The following is a 26,099-nucleotide window of genomic DNA, read 5'->3' on the forward strand; positions in this document are numbered from 1 at the left end:
CTTCTCTGTTTACAAATGGAAAAGCTGGGCCCAGAGAAGGTAATGCAAGGTCATACAACTAATGAGAGGCTGAGTCAGGATAAGCAACCAAATCTATGCCTCCATATCTGTACCAACAAATCACATTGGGAAAAGATATGGTTCATATCATATTGCTAATAATTCAAAGAAGGAAAATGCTAATTGCCTCTTCTCAAGAACCCCTTAAAAAAAAGTTTTAGTTCCACAGCAACACTGTCTCAGGAACTTTCACAGAATCTATCCTGTGGTTAAAAACACATTGTTCCCCCTTTGTAAAAGGAACCTAACATTTCCTACCTATAAGTCAGTACATCACAGTATATCTCCAGAAACTTTATTAATTGCAGTTAAAAAAAGAGAAAGTGTGAGACAGAGAGAGCAGGTGCTCCACAGACTTGTCAATCTTACTACAAAAATGAAGTCTCCACTGTGGGAAGAAACAGCTGAAAAATATTTTTCACTCACATGCTCCAGGGTATCTGAGGCCAAAAAGAATAAGGTGAGGGAGAATAATATGAGGAAAAAAGTGTATTGAGAAAACTATAGATTCTTACCTGCTCTAATGTAAGCTGCTTCGAAATGGTATCATTCTCCAGTTTTTTAATTTTCTTCATCAGTTTGTTGACCTGGAATTCCTGCTCTTGTTCGAGATGCTGTTCTAGTTCGGCTTTCTCATGCTGCAACTGGAAAATGGAAAAATCACAGACGTGGGAATTGAGACACTCAAAAGCCACGGAAACACCGGCTCCATAAGCTGATTACACCGAGTAAGAAGTATCATCACAGAAGCTACAATCCTCATTTCTGCTGATACCCAAGTGCACACCTAGTGTGTAACCTGCTCCGAGGGTCCTCTAATTCACGACCACAAGTTACAGTCCACGTACATAAGCTCCTGGCCTGAGCCAAAAGGCCACAAGTGACGGGGCAAATACACCTGAGCATCAAACCATGATTAAATACAGATTGTTTAGTTTTTAAAAACATAGAAGTTGTTGCCTCTGTAGAGAGGAATTGGGAAGCTAGGGATGAGGTAAGGATGGAAACTTCAAATATAAAACTAACGTTTTCAAAAAATATCCCTATTCAAACACACACACACACACACACACACACACACACACCCGTCAGTACTTTTCAAACTATATAACATCATAAAAATTATATTAAAAATAGAAATTTTACAGTCAGTTTTAATTAAATGAATTAGTTTACTCAGATTTTTATGTGTGTAAAGAAGGAAGAGATGTCACAATCACAAAACATATTTAGTAAATTATTCTGAATGATATGTCTCAATACACTAATAAGCATCCTTTGGCAAAAACCAGTAGAATTAATTATCTTTCTATAATGAGACTGTACATCACACCTCCTACGTCTTTCCTAAAAGCCCAGGAGGGAGGCTTCTTATTTATGCAGGTAAAACATAAGGTTAGGGTTGCCTGTGTGGCTCAGTCGGTTGAGTGTCCAACTCTTGATTTGGGTTCAGGTCATGATCCCAAGGTCATGGGATCAAATCCCATGCAGGGCTCTGCATTGAGACTGCTTAAGATATTCTTTCTTTCTTTCTCTCTCTCTCTCTCTCTGCCCCTCTCCCCCTGCTCACGCTCTCTCTAAAAAAATAAAAGAAACAAAAGATAAGGTTATGGTGTCACTGAAAAGTTTTTTTAAAAGGTCCCCCAACCATCAAAACCAAAAGGGAATCGAGGAAATGACAACCGGGGTTCTATGCATTATTTCTAACATTCTCAATTGGGAGTGTTCATTCACAGCAGGGGTTGGAGAGAATGACAGCAACAGGGCCCAATAGAGATTAAGTAAAAGCCATTAAAAACAATGAAACACATGTACTTTTATGTGGGGGTCTAAGAGGACACTGCTGCCTACTTTCACCCTCAAAATCACTTCTTCAGGCAGACACTGTGTACCAGGTTCTTCATATGCACTAGGCAGGCGTGATCACTCCCATTTCCTATGTGACAAAACAGGAGACTGGACCAAGATAATTCAGCTGAAGGCAGTGGAGGCTGGGACCCACATTCTGCTCTGAACCCCAAGCCAGTATTCTCCCACTGGATCCTGAGCAAACCTAGGAGGAATCAGTTTCAGACTCCGCTAGCATCTAGTGCATCTTTGGCGTTTGAAAAGTCAAACGACCCGGGGCGCCTGGGTGGCTTGGTCGGTTGAGCGTCCGACTTCGGCTCAGGTCATGATCTCACGGTCCGTGGGTTCGAGCCCCGCGTCGGGCTCTGTGCTGACAGCTCAGAGCCTAGAGCCTGTTTCAGATTCTGTGTCTCCCTCTCTCTCTGCCCCTCCCCTGTTCATGCTCTGTCTCTCTCTGTCTCAAAAATAAATAAACGTTAAAAAATAAAAAAAAAAAAAAAAAAAAGAAGTCAAACGACCCAACAGAAAACAGGACGCCACAGACGCTTGCCTGGAGGACACTGTGTCTCTGGGTAAACCCTGCATATGGCATGACGGGCAACCCAAAAAGATTAGCCAGGCCCGAGCAACCTCCATACGGCTGCACCGAACCCTCACCACACCGACACAATTACCACTGCTCTGCAAGCACATACTTGGTTAAAAAAAAAAAAAGGTTAAAATCTGACAGTTTTCTAAGCTGGAAATGTTGACTAAACAGATGCTTCTTTCTCCAACTGTTTTTGATGTGCAACTTCAAGAAAAGCTGGTCAACCTTGCAGGGACCCAGGAAAAAAGCAGATGCAAGGAAGCACTTACAGTGACAAGTCTATTTTTAGCTCGTTCTTTAAAACTCAGGCTCTGCAGGATCAAGCAGGAATTACAAGAAACAAGAGAAACCAACAGAGAACAAGAAGAGCTCCTGGCACTTCAGATACAAAGACCCTGATGCAACAAGACCACTCATGAGGAAGAAACAGCAAAGCATGCCCATCCCCACCTAACACTTTTACTCCGTAACATACCTGTGTACCCTCCATCTGTAAGTACTACGTTAGACGCAGGGGACATCTTGAGTGAAGATGTCACCCTCACCCTAGAACAGTTCATGAGCACCAAGCTTAAATGGTATCTACTGGTTTTAGAAAAATAAACTTTAGTCTTAAAACCTTTAAACATTCTGCATAGTAGTTTTTACATCAGGTATGTTTTCCTCCAATATGCTTTCAATTGTTGCCATTTTTATTTAAAAGAACCCCCCCCTTTTTTTTTAGCATTATTCTTCTGCCCTGAGGTAAATTAAAACAATCAAGGATGCAATCTTACATTGAAACATGTCTGGCCCACAAAGCCAGAATGTTAATCTGAGAAAAAGGTAAGGCTGTCATTGGCTTACAGAAAAATATTCCTATTTAGACAGATGGTCTATATTGTCAATATCTGATGAGGTATTTCCTTTAAGAATACAGATTAAACTAGTAATAAAATCCATAAAAGCTCTCCATTTTAAGAGGCTTTTCCCTCTCAAGAGATATCCCCTAAGGAAAATTTGATGGTAAAGCTGTTGTCACCAGAACTCAAGTGAGATCCCTGGGTTACACTAACCCATTTGGGAAAGATCAAGCCATCTTGAGATCTGTCTGCCAAAGATGCCCGTGTTCATCATCCCCCAAAAGATGCGCGTGTTCATCATCCCCCGAAAGTCAGGGCTGGAACAAACAGCTTTGCTGCTTGCTTTGTTCTGACATCTCTCAGGTGACACCCAATTTCGGGGCAGAGCGTGGAGTTTCTGAACAGAGCATTAGAAACAGGAAATAGGTTCTTCCTTGGAACAAAGAAACCACCAATACAAAGAGAAACACACAGATAACAGAGACACCCCCTTCAAAGTCATGAGAGTTCAGATGAGCAAGAAGGTGAGAGAGCAGAAAGGGATCTTGAGGAACTAACAACTGCAGAGTCCGCGTGAGGAACATTCAGAAATTGTTGGTTTTTTAACAGATACCATGTAAATCCACGTCATTCGGCCCCAACGGGGCTTGAACCAACATCCCCAGCTCATGACACCAAAAACCCTAAAAGGAGCCTCGTTCAGGCTGACACAAGCCAGCTCTCAGAAATAAATTTCCTACGTGTAGGCATAAAATTCAAGTCATGATTTTAAATTTCTAATCAAAGGTCTTAACATTTTATGAGCAACTTTAAATCTTCCAAGAAGGTCAGTGATCCTAAACTAGAGCAAAAATCATTCAAACTGAGAAGTAAACAGTCAAGCAAATTCTATTAATGTGTTTGAAATAAACTCACGTGTGTGCCTTAAATATCTAAAGCAAAAGGCTTAGGCAGATTAATTTTTTAATCAGAATTTTCTATAAATACACTTTATAAAGTCAATCACAAAGATTATGCAAGGGTTTTATGACTCCTATTTGTGCAATATAGTTAACATTAATTTTAAAAAGTGTAGAATGGAAATTATATTATGTAACAAATGATCCACTGGCAGCACATTTTCAATGGAATTAGGGCTATATGAATAAAAGTTTGCTACTTAGGTTTCACCATCAAAAACAAAACAAAACCAACATAACTGAAAGCCATAAGCAAAGATACAAACTATAAACCTAAGAATTTCTAAGTATTAAAACTTGAGCATTTTGTTACCATATCCATTCATTATATATGAAGCCCTAAAGCAAGCTTCCAGCCTGTTAAAAAAGACAAGTATAACATTAATTTGATCTCAAATAGGCTAGGCTTAAGCATCATTCGATCACTCACAACTGCTATCTTACAATTTATAAAGACTTTCTGGAGCCACTTCTGTGAACCAGGCCTATTGTATAAGAGACTCCAGAATTCTTCACTGCATGACCTTTATTCTGGGTCGAAATCTCACTAGCAAGTAGAAGCACTGCAAACTGTTCACCTAAGAGAACCATCACAGGTGCACATGTAGGTCGGCTGTCGAGCCAAGCCTCCCAGCCGGCATGCAGCAAGTTTGCCAAATCCCAGGCTGGGCGAAGCATGTTTGCGAGTCTGGGTTTGTTGTCCATCTAGCTACTGCCAAGTGAGGCAAGCCTCCAGCCACCAGCCCCAGGACCCAGCTTTCTCAGTGCAATTCAGAATAAACCCAAGATGCTCCCACCTTCTTTCTCACTGGTCCAGGCTAATACTTCTGTGTACTCACCACCCCCATCCCACAGCCAGCATCCTTGGTTTACTGACAGCTACCAAAAGCTAGAACTAACTGCACTGGGCCAAGTAAAGGCCACCATAGGACAATAACTACATGAAGTCATTGGGATGTCAAACACAATTATATTATTCATAGAAGCAGTGCAAAAAAAAAAGTTCAAAACTAGGTGAAAAGACATAGAGTCTTTTATGAACCAACTTTTTAGCCACTCTATTGAGGAGTATGAGCAGAAAGTCAGCTTCCCGTTTCAAATTCATTATATCACCACTAAATGTCTCTTGGGCCCACACTTATTCCCACCTCCAAACCCCTTCTGTTACTGGTACAATTGTTCTCAATCAACACCTCATATCAGTTACCAGTTGGCATTTAGTCAGCCTCCAGAGCAGCTGTCAAACCACCCTCTTCTTTGTATGCTCATGGCCCCAATCTAGTTCAAGTCTTTTATTATTCTTCACTGGGCCACTGCCAAAGCTTCCTAATAAATCTCCCCAGATTCACTGTAGATCATCCTGACAGACAAACCCTATTAATACATCAACATTCTGCTCAAAACCCTTCAATGGTTCCCTACTTACCTGCAAAAGTATAACATCATTGGCATGACATTCAAGTCCTTCCGTGATCCAATCCTATCCAAGTTTCCCATGCTTTCCTCATGCTATTTCACATTCTGCCCAAGTGACAGTCTAAGGTTCATGAGCATAAATGCCTTCAGGGTCCAGACACCTAACAAAGAATGGATGTGCCAAAAAACAGCACATGGTTGTAACTGTGTTAAAGGCAAAGTTCATGTCTTTTACTCTTACTCTTAAAAGAGTAAAGACTCTTTTACTAATAAATTTAAAAAACTGAAACCCATGATGCTGGGCAAACACTTCTGGAAACCACTCCAGTCCAGGGGTTGCACACCCCTGCCTCCACAACCCTGGTCATGCTGTACCCTCTGGTAGAGTGCCTGAATCCCTCCCTCCAACCTATTCAAAGTGAGCGATGGCTCAGAAAACATCTTCCACAGTACCTTCCCACATGCCCCCAACATACTGTATCCTCCCCTTCTTTAAGCTGTGAGGAGCACATTGTACCTGTGTGCATGATAACGTCTAGTTCATGTTTCATATCTTTCTATTAGCTACTTCTAAAAGCAGCTAATACTTTAAGGCACTAGTTACTATGTACCAAGCATTTTATATGGCCATAACTCTGTGGCAGATACTATCTTTTGCATTTTACGAAGAAGAAAACCACAGCTTAGGGAGGTCAAGTAACTTGCTCAAAATCACACAGCTGATGAGGGGTAGGTCCAGGGTTAAAACACAGGTCTCTGACTTCACAGCCTTCGTCCTTATCCCTGATGTGTGCTGCCATCCTCGAGCACCTGTATACATTCTCGATCACTCTTACAGGACTGCAAGCTCCATGAACAGCAGTGACCAGAACATAGTGAATTCCGCTCCAGATCATGGACAAATCTCTTGTCCATGTAAACACTGACTCACTTCCTTTACACTGTTCCCTCAGAGTAAGCCTCAGGATGAACAAGACAACTAGGTAAATATAAAGGGTGCCATTACTACATATATAGTACTCTCAGGTGACCATCACCTAAGTCAACAAATGTTAACACTGCCCGCTCTCTCCCAGAGCCTAGTGTATCCTTCCGAATCACAGCTCTCCATCTCTGAGGGGTGATCGCTCTCCTGATTCTCACTCATAGTAAGAACTCCTTGCATTTTTTTCTTTAAAAGAAATTTTATTGCCTATGTATTTCTAAACATTAGTTTTGCTTGGTTTTGCATTCTTTTTTGTCTAGCTTCCTCTGCTAGATAAACTTAGGATTTCATTCACCTGCATTACTTAGTTGAACAGTATTTTTACTGCCTTATGATATCCCGCTGGATGAGCACAATTTGTCTACTTTATGGACAATGAGTATTTGGGTCATTTCTGGTTTTTTACTATTACGTGCAATGCCACAAAAAACATTCTTGTATACATCTGGTGTACATATGCAAACATCATGAATATATCCAGGACTGAAACTGCTGAGTCACAGACCGTGAATATTTCCAGTATCATTAGGTAATGCCAAACTGCTCTAAAAGCAGCAACCATTTCCATTCCCTGAGAGCATACAGAAGACTTCTCTAGTAATATCTTCTTGTGTTTTATTTTGCCTTTCTTGATTACTAATGTGTACTTGTTCATTTGTTTCCTGCTCATATGCCTATCTGCTTGTGCAAAGAGTCTGTTCAAGTCTCTATCCATTTTCTTTGGAGCAGTCCATTTTTCATACTGATTCGTAGTCTCGTGTTAGTTATACAGGTTGCAAACATCTTCTCTCACACTGTGGCCTGTCCTTGCGTTCTCTTTATGTGATTTCCAATGACATGTCTTTGTTCTTCTCTAGGCATTACTTAATGGCAATACTCCCAAATTTCTCTGTTGAAAGAAATCTATCCTGCTGCCTATCTGTAATCTCCATATGGATGTCTAGACCACTCAACTGAAGTTCTGACCTTCTCACTCCAAGTCTACTCCACTTAAAGCCTTTCCCATCTTAAATTATGGTTAACTATATTCTTCCAATCATGGATGCCAAAATCTCCAAGTCTGTTTTGAGCCTGTCTTTTGCTCATGCCCACTTCTAATCCATCCTCAATCCAATAGGATATTCCTTCAAAATGTACCTAGAACCCAATGGTCACCATCTTTACTACCACATCCTAGAACAATCAACCCTATCTCAGTGTGGATTATGGAATAGTCTTATAATAGACAGCCTAGCTCCCACTTTGGCCTCCACTCCATAATTTCTTCTTGAGATAGCAATCAAGGCAAGATCATTTCACTACTTTGTTCAAACCCCTTTCCTGCCCCCCATGGCTCCCACTGCAGACTGAATGCCAAACTCATGATTATGGCTCAACGGCTCTACGTGATCTGCATGCTGGCCACCAAACCCCCAGTACCCATTACCTCCTCAATCTCAACTCTTACTCCTCTCCCTCCAAGACTGCACTCCAACCACATTGGCCTCTCTGCTGCTCCTCCAACATGGCAGGCACGATCCCACCCAAGGCCTTAGCACTTTCCTGTCCCTTCCAGCTTCAATGCTTTTCTCTCTGAAATCCACTTATAGACATAGGTTTTTTTTCCCCCTAACAAATACAGTACCATACTATAAATGTATTTTCTTTTAAGTTTATTTTTTTTATTTTAAGAAAGAGAAAGAGAGCAAGCCCGAGTGGGGAAGGGGCAGAAAGAGAGGGAGAAGGAGAATCCCAAGCAGCCTCCAGGCTCTCAGCACAGACGGTGATATAGGGCGAATTCTCACAAACTGTGAGATCATGACCTGAGCCGAAATTAAGAGTCAGACACATAACTGACTGAGCCACCCAAGTGTCCCTCTTATGATTTAAGAACATTTTTTCTCTAGCTTACTTTACTGTAAAAGGATGGTATATAATACAAATAACATAAAAAATATGTGTTAATTGACCATTTATGTTACAGGTAAGACCTCCAGTCAATGGCACGCTATTAGTGGTTAAGTTTTTCAGGGGAACTAAAAGTTATACACAGATTTTGATTGGGGGAGGGGAGAGAAGGATGGGAAGGAGGAGGTGGCACCCCTAAACCCTGTGCTGTGCAAAGATCACCTGCATTTTTTCCTTGAATGTTTGATACAACTTGCAGTAAAACCATTTGAGCCTGCAATTTTTCACTACAAAAGGTTGTTTCTCACCTATTCAATTTCTCTAATGGTTACAAAGCTCATGTTTTCTATTTCTTCCCCAGCCAGTTGTAGACAGTATGTTTTTCTATTAATTTGTCCGTTCCATCTAAAATTTCAAATGTACTGGGCACCTGTGTTGCTCAGTTGATTAACCATCCAACTTTGGCTCAAGTCATGATCTCACAGTTTATGAGTTCAAGTCCCACATGGGGCTTGCTGCTCTCAGTGCAGAGCCCGCTTTGGATCCTCTGTCCCCTCTCTCTGCCCCTCCCCCACTTGGCACTCTCTCAAAAATAAACATTAAAAAAAAAAAGACTAAAAACAATTTAAAAATTTCAAATGTATTGCCATATATGATTATTCATGAGTTATTCACTCTCCTTTTGAATAGCTACAAGAAAAACTGTGATATGTTTCCTGTTTCCTAACAAAGATTTCAAGCTTGATCTTTGTTTCTTTGAATGTAGTAAGCATGGCTGCTCTGGAGTCTGTGTCTGATAATTCCAATATCTAAAGTATTTGTGAAGTCCATTTCTGTTCTTTCATTTCTACTAGCTGACATCCATGAAATCTCATATCCCCATGTGCCTGGTTCTCCTTGAGTGCTGGGCAACATATTTGAAATTGTATTTGTAGGTGAAATTTGTGGTCTAGGATGATGGTATCTTCCTCCAGAAAATTCTGTTTTCTTCTGCCAGGCACCAGAAGACTGGGTCTACCTTAATCCAAAACAAAAGCTTCATGATTTACAGTTCACCAGGTGATACAAAACTAGTTTGTTCTTGGGGCACCTGGGTGGCTCAGTCAGTTGAGCGTCTGACTTCGGTTCCGGTCATGATCTTGCAGTCTGTGAGTTTGAGCCCCGCATGGGGCTCTGTGCTGACAGCTCAGAGCCTAGAGCCTGCTTCAGATTCTGTGTCTCCCTCTCTCTCTGCCCCTCCCCTGCTCACGCTCTGTTTCTCTCTCAAAAATAAACATTAAAAATTTTTTTAAAAAAAACCTGGTTTGTTCTTATCCTAAGGTTCATGAATAAAGTGTAGGTCATTTATTGCTGTCTCCATCTTTGGCCAACGCTGAGCTTTAACTTCTGTAACCTCAGCTCCACACAACTACCATAGCACAGCTCAGTTTCTCTGCTGTTCCATAAGCAGCAGCAAATGCTCAGGACAAAACCAGCCCTGGGAGTTTGGGTCTTCCTAATACCCACCTCCCCCAGATCATAGCCCAGCAGGCCTTCTCCATCTTGCTAGTTCTTCATGCTTTAAAAAATATTTAAGAGCATTCTGTGTAGGTTTTATTGATCCTCAGTGAGGTTTGTCTGAATTACCTAATCTGTCATTTTCTAGAGGGGAAGGTATAAGCAATTTTTGCAAGGCAATAGCTGGGCTCTTCCAGAAAATTATTTTTTAAATGCTATTTTCTTGTCAACATTCTCAACATCAAGGACAAGCCCTCATAATTTCCTTTTTTTTTTTTTTTTTTGAGAGAGAGGGCACAAGCAGGGGAAAGGAGCAGAGGGAGAGAGAAGAAGAGAGAGAATCTTAAGCAGGCTCCATGTTCAGTGCGGAGCCCAATGCAGGGCTCGATCCCACAACCCTGGGATCATGACTTGACCCAAAATTGAGTCAGATGTTCAACTGACAGAGCCACCCAGGAGCCCTACAAGCCCTCATGTCTGAACAGATGGCTCCACTACAACATCGGGCTTCCCATCCACCCAGAATACCTAGTGGGCTAAGTTTGAGTTTGCCAGATTCCCCACAGCACAAAGCTGTTTAAAGCATTAACGCCTTTAGAGAAATCTGGTTAGGAGAAAATTAAAAAAAAATTTTTTAACATTTTTTTGTGAGAGACAGAGAGAGACAGAGCATGAGCAGGAAGGAAAGGGGCAGAGAGAGAGAGAGAGAGAGAGACAGAATCCAAAGCAGGCTCCAGGCTCTGAGCCATCAGCACAGGACCCAATGTGGGGTTTGAACCCACGAACTACGAGATCATGACCTGAGCTGAAGTTGGACACTTAACCGACTGAGCCACCCAGGTCCCCTAGGAGATTTTTAAAAGATCCTCCACAAATAATATAAAGAAATCCTTTAGGGCCTGGAGTCGGCCTACTGCATTGAAAATGCAATTTGTAAAACCTAACACTTCCTTCTTCCGAGGAATAGTGTTCAGTCCAAATAAAGAATTCATTCTAACTTGAGACATTACTGTGAACTAAAACAAGGCCACACCTTTATGAATAAAGAGGAAGAAAGTGAAGGTAGCTCCGTATTTTAAGGTAATTACTGACTGGGCTGACTGTAAACGGTTTTGAAATAGAAAACCTACCCAAGAAGTGCAAAACAGGGAACATTTATAACTGCAGTGTTTTAAAGTCATTTAAAAAATGTTTCCAATGTGGCTCAAGTCCATCTACAGTGGAGCCAGACTCATCTTTTCACCTAGAAATAACCATGCTTTCTCCTACCCTGGAGAATAAAGTAAGCTCCCACTCCAGCTTCATCTCATTATTTTTAATTTCATTGTCTGTCTACTTTTGTTTTCTCTCTACCTGAGTTTTCCCACACTTTTCAAAGGAAGTCAGCATGGGAAGCTTGAAAGCCTCTACTCTTGCCCTTACATTTTTGGAGTCCACACTGGCACATCCAATCTAGACCTAATGTCAACACACATGCATACACTTGGAAAGAAACTCCATGATTTCTTAGAGTCTAAACAACTGTATCACGTTCATTTTATTTTCTAATCGTAATGCAAATTGTGTTGGACAGAGATTTCTGGCAGGCTACTAAACAGGAAAATTCTGGCTCATAATTTGGCCTCTGGAGGCTACATCATTTAAAATGCATTAAAAACATCCCGGGAGCCTTTGCAGATGTATTGGGAAACACAACGTACAAGCCCCTTGCTCCGTAAAAGAAACAAAGAACAGACAATGCTGAAGTTCAGAATGTTTGTAATGAAAAACAACACACACACACACACACACACACACACACACTCTCTCTCTCTCTCTCTCTCTCTCTCTCTCTCTCTCTGACCCTACTGTTCTGTGAGCTATAGGTAACAGCAAATTTTTCAGATCAGCATTAATAGCCCTAAAAAAAGCCAGAAGGGCTACTGCTCTGGCCACCTTAATGAAGAACATATTTCACAGTCTCTTCTCCTCTTCCATGGGGAGGGCAGAAACAGTGTTCATCCGAACTGATGCGAAGGCCATCCGAGCCTAGGTGCCTTTAAAACTAACTAGAGTATCTCATGTGTATTTATTGCCCTGACATGAGATTTTGCTGCCTGCCCAAACAAAATCACTACACTGCCACCCTAGTAACTAGGCAGACTCGGGGTGAGAGGCAGGCGGCCTCACATTCTGGTGCACATACTTCACAAGAAGGGATCTGAGACTCTATGCTCACTGGTTGTGCCCACGGGCATGCCTGCTACCCTGAGACACAGCCTGTCTGGGGCTGGGGAAGCATGCACTCCAGAGAGCACAACCAGTAAGATGGTACTTGAAGGAGAAACCGCTTCTCCAGAACTGAGGGGAGGAGAAGGAAAGGGTAAACCAAGTGGTAAGCCTTTGTCTAGATGAACAGGCAGGTTCAGGGACTTACTTGAAATCTTCCTGTCAGTTTTACTCCTATGCAAAGAGACGGAGGAATAACGCTGTCGCCTGATGTCCCTCTGAGCTGCTTGGCTATCAGTCACTTGGTAGCGGCAGCTTCAACAGTGGCTTTTGCCCTCAACTTCCTTCCTTTCCTGTCTCGCCTTTCTATGGATGCTAGGAAACATTAACTACATGTGTTCTGGAAGGCATTCTAACCTCAAGGACCAAGTCAGTAATAATAAAGCCATGCCATTAAACAAGAGATCTAGAAAAGTGTTATTCTTAAGTACTTTGAATCATCAATAAGAATGTGCCCTTCCATAAGGATATAATACTTTCTACTGTAGCAACAGTGGCATTATTCTCTGAGGACCAGATCCAATTTCAAATATGAATCAAAAGTACAAAACTATTGGGGTGCCTGGGTGGCTCCATCCGTTGAGCGTCAGACTTCGGCTCAGGTCATGATCTCGCGGTTTGTGGGTTTGAGCCCCGCGTTGGGCTCTGTGATGACAGCTTGGAGCCTGCTTCGGATTCTGTGTCTCCCCCTCTCTCGCCACCCCCCCCGCTCATGCTCTGTCTCTCTCTAGTCTCTCAATAATAAATAAATGTTAAAAAAAATTTTTTTTAAAGTACAAAACTATTAACCTATTTGTTATTTTAAGGTCTAAAATTTAAAAGTTGGATTAGATTAAAAAAAGTCAGAGATATATATGTAATACCCAGTACCCTTCTTATCTTAGCCCTGTTCCAGGGCTTTAAAAAAAGAAAAAGTATTCATCAGCAATTGGCAGTTGAGAAGATTGCAGACAAAAACAGGACTTCCCAAAGAGCAGAAGTAAACTTGATGCATCAGGCTTGCATCAAAGCAAGTGAAAAAACTCCAGGATTGCTAAAGCCATTATCAATCTCAGCAATGACAGGTCTTCCAATATGCATGATTGGTGATTGGTAGTTAACAGGGGAGTTAAGAATTATTTAAAAAAAATAGTTTTAAGACTGAGGGCCTGTGGAATAAGTCATATTAGGACTGACAAGACAGTTAAGCTAGGTATTAAAGCAGTCTGATAATACTAGTTCTTAATGATTTGAGCATTCCAGAATCTTCTTTCACTTGCAAACGCACCCAAGACTGCAGCAGGCTTCACTGCACTATGATGCATGACAGTCACAGCTATGATAGAACTCTGAGCTCTCAAAGCCAATGACACAGAAGGTTCCAAAAGGTAAGGACAAAACAAGCATCAGAATTTTTCAATTTCCTTTTTAGGAAATAAGATATTTTCTATTTACAAAAGTAATGCAGGTTGCTTTTACAAAATAAGAAGGAAAAGGATATAAGAAAACTAATATAACCCAAAGCTTAGCACCCAAATATAATTACAACTAACATTTTGGAAAATAGTCTTTTAGATTGTTTTTCTAATGTACATGTTATATATCAAAATCTGATGAAGAGTTTGCTCACAAAACATTTCTTGTAAATTTTAATTATAAATTCTGGTTAAACTACAACTTCTGTTTGAGGCATTCCAGAGCTGAATCTGGTTCAGATGCAGGCTTGTGCTGAACTTAGCAAAAGTACCAGAAGGTTCTTTTTGGGACAGTTCTCAATCAGATAATCAATTCTATGGTCTGGGCTCAAAAGGATGCAGATTTTTCAAATAAGTTTTCATAAAATGAAAGTATAATTTTCTGGCCATCTAGGGGATATATACAAAAGCAAGAGAGAAAGCATGCTTTTTGTGTGTTTTTGTTTGTTTCAGTGATGCTTAATATATGTAAAAATATTTAGGCTATATCCCAAACTTGATCTTCTAGGACAAAAGGATTTCCTCTCATCCACACTTAAATAAACTTCCATTTGTAAAGGTATTAGATACCAGTTCTGTTATGGCAGATGGGAAGGGAAGGGAAGGGAAGGGAAGGGAAGCATGTCCCCTACAGCAATGATCTCAGTTTGTTTTCAGATCCAAAGAATCCCTTTGAAATGCACATAAAAGCACTGTCCAATCACTATGAGAGACAACAGTCAAAGCATGGTGACAAAACCAAAATTGTTCCACAAATGGCCTCAGTGGCCTTGGGGTGAAAAAGGCAAAATACTTTCATGGTGAACAGGTCAATTCACTCTTTCGTCTATCAGGAACACCTGCATACAGTTTCTCTTCTCAGGCTTTTCAAAAAAAAGGTCTATCTAGAAGCACCATCCTAGAGAGCCATGTTAAAGTAATTACAAAATTAGAAAAGTCTACTGGTACCAATTAGCCTAAAAAATCTCCAGATGGAGATCAGTTCTTCCACACTGTGTGGCAGAAAATGTGAGCCTTCAACAAAGGGGCTGATATCCTGAGGCAAGCCTCAGGATGGGTAACAGAGGGTGGCAGACCCTCCCGCAGCCAGATGAGCTCTCTCCAACTGACCAACAACAGAGGAGGGCCTTGGGGTTCTACAACAAAGGTATGCTGTGATAGCTGAAGTCTAAAGTGAGAGATCATCTGTCATGCCACAGAACACACATAGGTCTAGAACTTGCCAGAGACGTCAACCTCAACTCCCTGCCACCCATCTCCTTTCAAGGGCCTAAGAACCAGGAAGGGGGCATGAGGAGTATCTGTTTAATGGGTACAGAGAGTTTGGTTTTCAAGAAGTTCTGGGGATGAATAGTGGTGATGGGTGCACAACAGTGTACCTAATGCCACCACGTTATACACTCAAAAATGGCTGAAATGACAAATTTTATGTTATGTATATTTTGCTACAATGTATATATGTGTGTATATACATATATGTCTGTGTGTACACAGAACCAAGCTGGGATTCCTGAGAGATGGTCTTGAAGACATGCTAAGTATTCATTTGTCCAGATTCTTTAAGTTCGACCACAAACGAGCTACAGTCTTACTAAGAGCTCCCCCAGCAACAGAATCATACCTTCATACTATATTCCTTGTTTTGACTTGGCCACATGAAGGCTAGTGCTACATGTTATATACTACTTTTGGTAAAAAAAAAAAAAAAGTTTATTGCACTGTTCCATTTGCATAGTATTCAATCTCTGTAGAAAGATCCATGCCTCTGGAAAATTTTAAGTTTTTAATATATGAAAATTATTTTTCTCATGATCAAGTATAAAACTACTTAAAAAAATTTTTTTTAATTTTTTTTAATATTTATTTATTTTTGAGAGAGAGAGAGAGAGAGAGAGCGCGCGAGCACGTGAGTGCGTCGGCGAGGAGGGGCAGAGAGGGAGGGAGACAGAATCTGAAGCAGGCTCCAGGCTCCAAGCCGTCAGCACAGAGCCTGATGCCTGGCTCAAACCCACAAACTGTGAGATGGTGACCTAAGCTGAAGTCCGACGCTTAACCTACTGAGCCACCAGGCGCCCCCCTCCCTTTTTAAAAAAAAAAAAAATTTTTTTTCTTTTAATGTTTTTGATTTCTGAGACAGAGAGAGACAGAGCATGAGAGGGGGAGGAGCAGAGAGAGAGGGAGACACATAGTCTGAAGCAGGCTCCAGGCTCTGAGCTGTCAGCACAGAGTCCGACACAGGCTTGAACCCATGAACCGTGAGATCATGACCTGAGCCGAAGTCTGTCGCTCAACCGACTGAGCCACCCAGGCAAGCCCGCCCCCTGCTTTTTTTTTAATGTCTATTTATTTTTGAGAGTGAGAGCACAAGCAGGAAGGGGCAAAGGGGCAGACACAAGAATCCAAAGCAGGCTCCAGGCTCCAAGCTGTCAGCACAGAGCCCAATGCAAGGCTTGAACCCATGGACCGGGAGATCATGACCCAAGCGAAAGTTGGACATTTAACCGACTGAGCCACCCAGGTGCTCCAAACAATTTTTTTTTTTAGATGTAAGAATTATGAAAAAAAAATTACTGTATTTCTCCAGGTTATAGCTTTAAATTCACCTCCTTTTTCTGTTGCATATGGCTCTTCTGTTCTTTTAGTGCCTTATTTTAAGGGATATCAATGTCTTTGGGAAAAAGGTGAGTTATGATAATAAACTACACACTATAGAACCACTCACAGTGAAGATGAACCTTTATAGAGAACAGAAGCATGATCTGGCTACGTTTTGGCTGCTTTATAAATAATTTGGTAAAAGACTCTAAATACTAATAGCCATTTAAGTTGAAAGCCTCTTCCAGTGTTAAAAATTAGAGCACCTGATTACACGCTAAACTAAGAAAAACAAACTGTAATTGCATCCCTCTAGTTCTAGAAGCAATATGCAGAGTAAGTTGTCTGATGCTGCCAAGGTGAGAGAGAGCCAGAGGTCAAACTAACCTTGTCCCTCATTTTTTCCTCTAAATCTGAATGCACACGAATCAATAACGAGTTCCACACAGAAACTGTGCCATAAATCTCTGCAGGACAATAATGCCTGGCTACCTCTACACTTCATATTTCAACAGCAGCCATCGAAACCGAATTTTGTGTGAGACGGTAACAGTATCTTTATTCAGTAATTAGGCAGAAAGATGGGGTCAAAGTTGACTGAAGCACTGTCCAGTCTTAACATTAAAGTTTCTTTACCAAAGCTTCCGGCTTTCTCTCACAGGATTGTCCATGTTGGAAGGTAAGAAAAGGATTTAGGAAGCTTTTTAAAAGCCTCAAATATCCTTTTATTATAACTTCACTAAAATACATACTTCAACCAAATCAATGAATGAAACAGCAATGCCCTTGCATGGAGGGTACAAGGGGTGCGTCTACCTAGCTTCCACACTCACCTGACAAAGTTTATCCTCCTGGAATAATTTTATATCTGCTAGTGATTTTGGACAATCTGTGCTCAGTAATGAAAACTTAATATCCTACTTATTCTTTTTAAAAAATTTTTAGTGTTTATTTTTGAGAGAGCGAGAGGCAAAGGGGGGAGGGGCAGAGAGAGGGAGACACAGAATTCAAAGCAGCTCCAGGCTCTGAGCTGTCAGCAGAGCCCCCCGTGGGGCTCAAACCCATGAGCCATGAGACCATGACCTGAGCTGAAGTCGGTAGCTCAACCAACTGAGCCACCCAGGCACCCCTCCTACTTATTCTTAAATTCATGGTAAGTAGCATACAAAATATTTGCCCTAAACAAATTTTACTTTTGTAATTTATAAGCTTTGAGGGGAAAAGAAAGGAGAAAAGGAAGGAGACTCTGAATGAGAAAAATCAAACCTTCCTGTATGTTTTGTGTTGTCTTCTATAACCTATCCGAGATTAATGCTGTTTTAATAGCTGTCTGATACTTATTTGCTCAGTAACCTATTACTCACCCATTTGAACACACCTGATTGTATGTAATTTTAACTACCGATCACGGATATCTTGTATTCCCCCCCACCAACTGACATTTCACTTTACAGCCTCATATTTTAATGCAGAAGACCCATTTCTGCTACACAAATGTTGATTTATTCCTTACAGAATCAACATAAAAGGAGAAAAAAATTCCACATTTACTGTTAATCCTCCTATTTCCAAAACACTACTTACAGCAATTGCTCCTGTGCTAAGGCTTCAGGCTCATCAGAAACTTCTTCAGGTGCCCACAGCATAAAATCCCTTACCCAAGCAGATGAGTCACAGAACCAGTCTGGAGTATTACACTGCTTCCATCTTTACCTGGTCTTTTTAATCTCCAAAAAACTTTGGCTATAAATGTTTCAAGCAAAGTACTCTATCAAAGTCATTTTTTCCTAGAGAGGAAAACAGGCAGAGAAGATGTAAGGCGAGAAAAGATAAATTTACCTGCATCAACTTTCTGGAGAGCTCATTAGTGAGGAACTCTTCTTCCTTCTCATAATTTACAGCAAGGGTTTCTTTCTCCTTCTGCAAAGCCTGAATTTTCTTGAATAAAGTGTTACTGATGAATTCTTCTTCTTGCTCAGCCCTGGCTTGCTGTTAAAAAAAAAAAAAAAAAAAATTAAAACAGAGCAACAACAAAAAATATGTTAAGCAAACAGGAAATTTACAATGGAAATAATGTTCTTATTTGCAGAAAGGGCACTCATTTTAATTAGATCTCTATCTTTACTTGTGAACCAGTGCACCCCAAGACACATAAACCAGAGGGGCTGAGCGGCAACCCTAAAAGAAAATCTGGCTATTCCCCCAAAGAGCCTCCCTGAACTACAGACGGCCTTCTTCTTAAATTGACGTTTTGAATAAATTCATAAAGACTGTTTTACTGTTTTTAGAATCAATCCCCATTCAGTAGAATACAGAGAGCTCATCAGATGGCACACAGGTCCAATTCTGTGCATCAATTCACGATAACTCTCTGCAAGTCACTACATCTCAAAGGTCTGTAATAAAGCTGAAATATCTAGGCAACATTTTTTTACTGAAGCAGAGTTCACCTTTTGAGGATATTACTGAAAGGATTTGGATAAGCAATTATAAAAGCTATGCACACTGCATGCTCAACAAATAGTAATTGGAAGGAAATACACACCAAATGGTGATAAAGTAGCTACTGAGGTAGGAATCCAATGGGTGAAAAGTAAGGGTGGATGAGAGGAGTTTTATTTTTTACTTTATTAATTTCCCTACTGGGCATTTTTGGAGGTGAGAGCAAGGACAGACATTACTAAATTTTAAGAACAGAAGAAAAGAGGGTCAGAATAATTCGAGAAGAAAATATTCTTCTGAACCACTTCCCCAAACCTATATTTTAACAGAATACACACCAAAAAACTAACCATCCTTGAAGGAAATTAATCTTTTCAGAAATAGGAAACTTGTTTCAAGTGAACTCAACTCTACTCAATGCACTTTTTAAACCCCATCATTTTGAGGCATTAATCCCAAACAATGTGTTCCTGTTTTATCAGCCAAGTCAAGGGAGAAAGAACTATATCAATTCCAAGTTGCCAGCACCTGTCACTTCAAGAATATGAAAGCCAGAGAGCAGGAGACAAAAGGGCACCAGCACTAAACAATTACAACCTTTATTGTACAGCCTCTGACAACCACTCCCAAAATCTGGTGGCTTAGATTTCTGGACATATTCTCTAGCTTCCCCAGCATCCAGCATCCAGCATCCGTGCCCAAACAGACTGGGTTTCTGAGTCTGTCCTCTGTGCTCTCCTGTCAGTGGCCGAAAGGAAGTCCTTCAGTCCCCAGAACTGCTTGTCAAACAATTCTACAAAAGAGAGTAGCATGTCGTATTTCAACTGAGAAACAAAGCTATAGAAAAAGTGAGAACTTTGGGACCAGGTCCAGCACTCAAGTTCTTTAAGAAACCATTTGGGATATGCCCGGAGAGCTGAACATAGCTAATAAATGTTTATTTCCATCCAAGAGCGCCCAGGGAGATATCCCTAGGTTCCCGAGGGCTCCCAGACACTTGGATGTTTTGTTAGCCCTTCCCAGGGCCCTACTCTCCTCTCCACTCCACGGCTGAAGGTACTTACTCTCCCCCTTGAAATGAGTCCCCACTTCTCTTTACAAGTCACACACTTCCAGGTGGGCCAATGGGCAGGAATCCCAAGTATGTATGGAGGCACACTTAACTCACGTATCTAAGCCTGCAATCTGTTTAAGCTACTTGTTTTTCTGGTTTTGACTGACAACATCCTACACAATTTGATTTCTGATTATTCTAAAAGTTACAGAACAAAAAGGTAGAGGGGACCTGTAAGGCTTTTGCTAGTGATACCGCACTTCCTATTTAAAAGGGTGTTTGCCATAAATTATTTTTCTTATCAGGTCAGACTCAACTTTCGTGCGTGTTGCCACACACTCGGTATTTTAGACAACTGGTGTATATGATCACAAGCAAGAAGAGCCAGACTCAGGCTCAGCAGACCACCCTCCCCTTCTGCACTTGGGGCCTGGAAGTAAGAAGCTGGAAATAAGAGGCTAAGCCCCAAGTGTGTGTTCTCGTAGCTTCCACCCCTGCCTCCCCCTCCATCTAACCATTAAGTTGCAGGGACAACAGATTTCAGTGTAATATAAAACAGTACTCTGCGATAAAAAGTAGATTAGTGGTTGCCAGGGGCTGGGGGAGGGGATGCGTGGGAGATGGGGAATGACTGCTAATGAGTGCAGAATTTCTTTTTGGGGTGATGAAAATGTTCTGAAATTAGTGCTAACAGTTTACACAACCTCGTGAATATACTAAAAATCAATGAGGTGTACACTTTAAAAGGATGAATTTTATTGTATGTGAATTATATCTCGATTAAGAAAAAGCACTCTGATAATTAGCAGGGCCTGTATTTCCCGGGGCACCTGGTCTCCTTTGCAATTCTTCCCAGGGAAAGCAGCAAAATGTTAAAAGGATGGGGGAGGGGAAGTGTTGAGGAGCACTGGATCTGCTCTAAAGTGCCTTCCAAAGTAAGTGACACATCGCTGGTCATGAGAGGCTGAGGCTTTAGCTAACAAAATTATTCACCATTTAGAATAGCTGCTTAATTCTAGGCAAAGCCCATTAATGGAAAATGCGCGCTCAAGGAGCCCTGAATAACAGGAGGAACTGCTGGTGGAAGCTGGTTACAGCCTATCTAACTTCACAGGGGTTACCGGGGGTTACACAGATTCCATCAAAGGCCTCCTTTAGCGAAGTTTCTGGCACTTTTTGGTTCTGTGTGTTACCCTGCCTCCCACAGCATCTGACATCCAGAGGAGAAGATACGGGAGCACAGGAGTCCAGGTGCCCAAGCTGTAAAACCTCACTCACCCTTTTTCTAGCTGGTCACAGGTCACTTTAGAAAGGAACACATAAATGAGGACAAAAGATAAGATGCTGTATCCAATATAGCCTCAGAGGAAATTTCTGAAAGATCAGACAGAGTGTACTGACAACCAGGGGTAAAAAAAACTTGATTATCAGAGTATGAGCCGTGAGTCACACAGGCAGTCAGTAGCCACTGACTTCCCCACGCAGCTTTCTCCCATGCCACGTGCATCAGGGGCCCAATTTCAGCCTTAGTCCTGGCTTTTTCTTCCCCTAATTCCAAAACAAGCCTTTTATTTAAGCTGTAAATGAATTATCTTCCCAGTGTGTTCCCCCCACAGAAAAGCCAAGAGCTCAGTAAAGAGTGGCCCAGGTGCTAAGAAGCAAGCCCCAGACACTAGCAGTCAGAAAAACAGGGGGACAGAGCAGAGATAAAACAGGCTACCTCAAAAAATCTCATCGGTTTTACCAATCTATCTCCCTTTTTATCTGAAATGCTTGACAATGTCAACATACTTAAAGACATCCAAATTCAAAAACAAAATTGTATTTCAAAAGCTAAATAAGTGAATCATGGTTCACCTATAACTCCATAAACTCTGAAAAGAAAATATGAAAACTTAGGAATGCTTTGAAGGAGGTTGTGTTCTGCATATGTCTGTAAAGTTGAGAACTGGGGAAATCTGGGGAAAATTTTTAAAATATCTGTAACCCTATTTGCATGTTCAATATGGTTCTAGATGCTGTGTGTAGAAACTGGGCGACTCTGTATACTGTACTCACATATTTGCACCAGCTATTTTGACACTCTCCTAGCAGTAACCATTGGGATCTATAAATATGAGGACTAGAGCAGAAAGCAGGTCTCCACCATTCCTTCCCCATCCTACCAGAAGTCCAATGTTAAAAAAAAAAGGGGGGGGTACAGAAGAGAAATAGGGAAGGGAGCAGGACAGGAGAAATTTACCAAGTACTGTGGGAAAAATAAACACCAAAATTCTTAGAAAAATTATCTTCTCCTGAGTCACCACATATTCAGGCAACCATACTCTAAGTAAGCACTTAGATTTTCTGTGAATAAGGAAAACACAGCTCATTCTGACCCACTGCTATTATGATCAGAGCACAAATTTCATAGGATATTTCAGGGTGATTGTTTAGTTCTTCTGTTCTTTATCAACAGTACTTTGGAGATCAAGGGTAGGCGGAGAAAGCAGAATTCAGAAACTCTCAGCAGCACCACTCACTGCTGACAAGAAAATCCAAGTGCCAAAACCAAAATCATGTGGGCTGATGCAATTCATGATCTATCAAGCACAAGGAAGAGAACAGTTTTCCAAAGCAAGAAATGCAGGCAATATTTAATAGCAGCCATAGGTAAAAGATATAATCAAGAGAAGATACAAATGACAACCAAGATTACACATTAGTATTTGTGGTTTTTTTTTTAATGTTTTATTTATTTCTGAGAAAGAGAGACAGAGAGAGAGAGAGAGAGAGCAAGCACAAGTGGGGAAGGGGCACAGAAAGAGGGAGACACAACCCAAAGCAGGCTCCAGACTCTGAACCCTCAGCACAGAGCCCAACACAGAGCTCAAACTCACGAACCACAAGATCACGAACCACAAGACCTGAGCTGAAGTTGGATGCTCAACCCACTGAGCCACTCAGGAGCCCCGACATTAACATTTGTTTTTAAAAATTACTTTTAAGTTGACTGCTTAATTGTTTTAATAACAAAAAACCATAAAACTAAGATACCTTGAAGCTCTCACGCTTAAGAGCCCAGGCAGGCTCTATTTATTATTTTAATTATTTAAATTTAGGAACTATTTAAATGTATTATTAATTTAAATTGACTATTCTGTTGCCTAGTCACATTTTTTTTTTTTTCAACGTTTATTTATTTTTGGGACAGAGAGAGACAGAGCATGAACGGGGGAGGGGCAGAGAGAGGGAGACACAGAATCGGAAACAGGCTCCAGGCTCCGAGCCAGCAGCCCAGAGCCTGACGCGGGGCTCGAACTCACGGACCGCGAGATCGTGACCTGGCTGAAGTCGGACGCTTAACCGACTGCGCCACCCAGGCGCCCCGCCTAGTCACATTTTAATGACCCACACATTTTAATGATCTTAACATCTCAGTTTGAAAGGGCATTGGAAACCAAACTGTTACGATAGCAGGAACCAACCCAGCACAAAGCCAGGGAAGTGAATAAAACCCTGCGCTCCGTCCACTGTCCCTCCACTTGGTTCACCAGAGCACACGTGGCTTGCTCTGGATGACGCTCAGAGTTCAACAGAACTCATGACTGATGGCTGGTGCCTCTTCAGGGATCAGTCAAGTACCAGGCATACCAGTGGGTTTGTCAACACCAAACACAGTCCTGCAGTGGTTCTGCACCAGCACCAGCAAGGGAGGGGTGGGTAGCAGGTGACACAGTCCATGAAGTATCTTTGTTTCTTTGACTAGGAGAATGAGAGAGATGATTCCAATTACAGGTGTCAGAACTGGAATTTACCACCTAGTCTGTGGGAGCACAAGGTTACATACACACTGCACTCCAGGCCTATTGTAAAAACAATGAATAATCGGTAAATTAAAGAGCTTATCTGTTCCATTCCAGTATTGCCAGCCAATCAGTAAGCACACAGGCATCACGGCAAAATCTTTATTAGCCCTTGCAACTGTGCTACTGTAACCCAGATGCTTAGGTCACTTACAGGACTGCAGGCCGAGAGAGCAAACAGCAACAAAGGGTGACCTGCAGGACAGAAGAGCTCGAGGATCTCGAGGTTATGAAGGACTCTAATTGCTACCAAGTTTTTTTATCAATCAACCTACAGTGCCTCACAAACCAGCTGTAGTGGAAGACCAGTCCTCACTATTCTGGTGTCAGGCTGCTTGGTTTACAAGACGCCTTTGCCCACGTCCAGCTGTGTGACCCCCAGGAGAGCCATGTGACCTCTCTGGACCACTGCCTTCTCCTCTGTAAAGTGAAAATAACGGCACCTCCCTCTGGGTTGTCTGTAAAGATATATTCATATAACTCACAGAAAGAGTTTATTAGCACAGTATCTTGCATAAGAAAGCACTCAAAAGACACTTACAAAAAGGCTTGGGGAGAAGCATGGAAGGATTACACGGAGGATTGATGAGAAAACAGTCAAGTCTTACAGAGTCTCCCTCCATTTAACTAAAAAGTTGAAATGGACATAATTATGGTACATCCATAGAAAAACACAGAGTGGAACCATCAAAAATACATGGTCTGCACTTACTGTCATGAAAAGATGTCCAACAACAAAAGGTTAAGTGAAATACCAAAGTTGAATGTTTGTATTGAAGGTGGAACAAAACTATGTTGAGTTCCCAAGGAAAAAACACGTATCAAGGACACAGTGCATTATGAATAAGTTAACAAAAATGATTTACAGCTCTACACATTCGTACTAACCACCCTACCCTCAGATCAGCTAAGGTTTCAGATATTCAAATTCTCATAAAGTATAAAACAGTATTATCTGAAACGTTGCAAAGAGATAAAATATGAACAAGCAGCAAGAGAATAGATCAGGCAGATTTGAAAAAGAAAACAGAACTTCTTAAAATCAATGTTTAAATTCATCTTGCATTTTGTATTTCAATAGCAAATTTGACACAGTTGAATCACAAAGACTGAAAGAAATACTTAAGAATCAATCCAGAATGTAACACAAAGAAACAATAAAATGGAAAATGTGAAGGATGGCAATAGATACAGGAAGGAAATGAGAAGATTTAACACACATCTTACTAAAGATCAAGAAGGAAAGAATATTGGAAGAGATGATGGCTTCAGATGGTATATCCCAGAAATACTATCTGAGAATCTCCCAGAACTAATGAAAAACATGGACCTATCGATACAAAAAGCACCAAGAATTGGTGCCTAGACACATTTTAATCAAACTGTACAGCATTAAGACAAAATTCTAAAAAGAGTCTAAAGAAATGACAGATGATCCATAAATAGTCAAGTAGACTGGCCATCACTCCTCAACATCAATAGAGAAAGGAGACAATGGAGAATTCTCAAAATGCTAAAACCGGCAAACTATATACAAGGTTATCAAGAAAAACTATCTTCCAAGAAAGAAACAAAACCCACATTTCTCATATAAACCATAACTGGGTTTATCACCGACAGACCTACACTAATATGGCTTCTACAGGATGGACTTACCCCAGAAGAAAGGTCTGTAGTGCACAAAAAACTGGAGAGCAAACAAATCAGTAAAAATGAAGGACAATCTCAACAAAACCAGTGTCTAGTCTGTGAGGTGAAAATGTCAGTGACCCCTTTTGCTCACCTACAGACCCCAATAGTTAAAACCAGAAATAGACAAGCCCGCCTAACTCATGCTCTAACTATATAACCCATGGTGTTCATTTCTTACTGCACTTTCTTGCGGCATTGACAAAGCCATTCTACAAGGACCACAACATTCCGACCACCAGGCTAGGAGAGAGTGCCCAGAAGACCACACCCCACCAAATCACCTTCCCTGCCCCTAATCATGGCTGAACACAGACCAACCCCCACCCATGACCATGTGCTCCCTTGCCTCCCTTCTTGAAGGACCCTCCTATGGAAACTACAGCTATCACCTCACACAGTGCTGGAGAGGAGGCAGAATGCTGCTACCACTTTGCAAAAACAGTCGGGACGTTTCTCCAAGTTAAACCTAGAGTCACCATACAACTCAACCTCCTAGGTATACACTCAAGAACACTGAAAACTTTTTTTCCTGCAGAAACTCGTATACAAGTGTTCCCAGAAGCACTGTTCACGATAGCCAAAAATGGGAACCCAAATGTCTATCAAGTGATGAACAGACAAAATGTGGTACGGCCATAAAAAAATAATAAAATAATGTCCTGACAG

The 26,099-nt window shown here is 41.2% G+C and overlaps 1 protein-coding gene across 3 annotated transcripts in view; it reads right to left on the reverse strand.

The window, feature by feature from the left end:
- The window catches only part of CCDC6 (coiled-coil domain containing 6), a 110,702-nt gene that overhangs the window by 40,948 nt on the left and 43,655 nt on the right, over positions 1 to 26,099 (reverse strand). For all 3 annotated transcript variants that reach the window (XR_006960883.1, XM_047072811.1, XM_047072812.1), the window contains exons 2-3: positions 18,240 to 18,389; positions 576 to 704 (exon numbers count right to left, since the gene is read on the reverse strand). Coding sequence is in view for 2 of the 3 variants with exons in the window: in XM_047072811.1 (XP_046928767.1) it covers positions 576 to 704; positions 18,240 to 18,389 (279 nt within the window). In the remaining variant the exon portion in view is untranslated. The remainder of the gene's footprint in view (positions 1 to 575; positions 705 to 18,239; positions 18,390 to 26,099) is intronic.

The sequence above is a fragment of the Lynx rufus genome, unplaced genomic scaffold, assembly GCF_022079265.1.
Source record: "Lynx rufus isolate CCGP_SWC_20201006 ecotype Redwood Valley unplaced genomic scaffold, mLynRuf1.p SCAF_11, whole genome shotgun sequence".
Taxonomy (NCBI): Eukaryota; Metazoa; Chordata; class Mammalia; order Carnivora; family Felidae; genus Lynx; species Lynx rufus.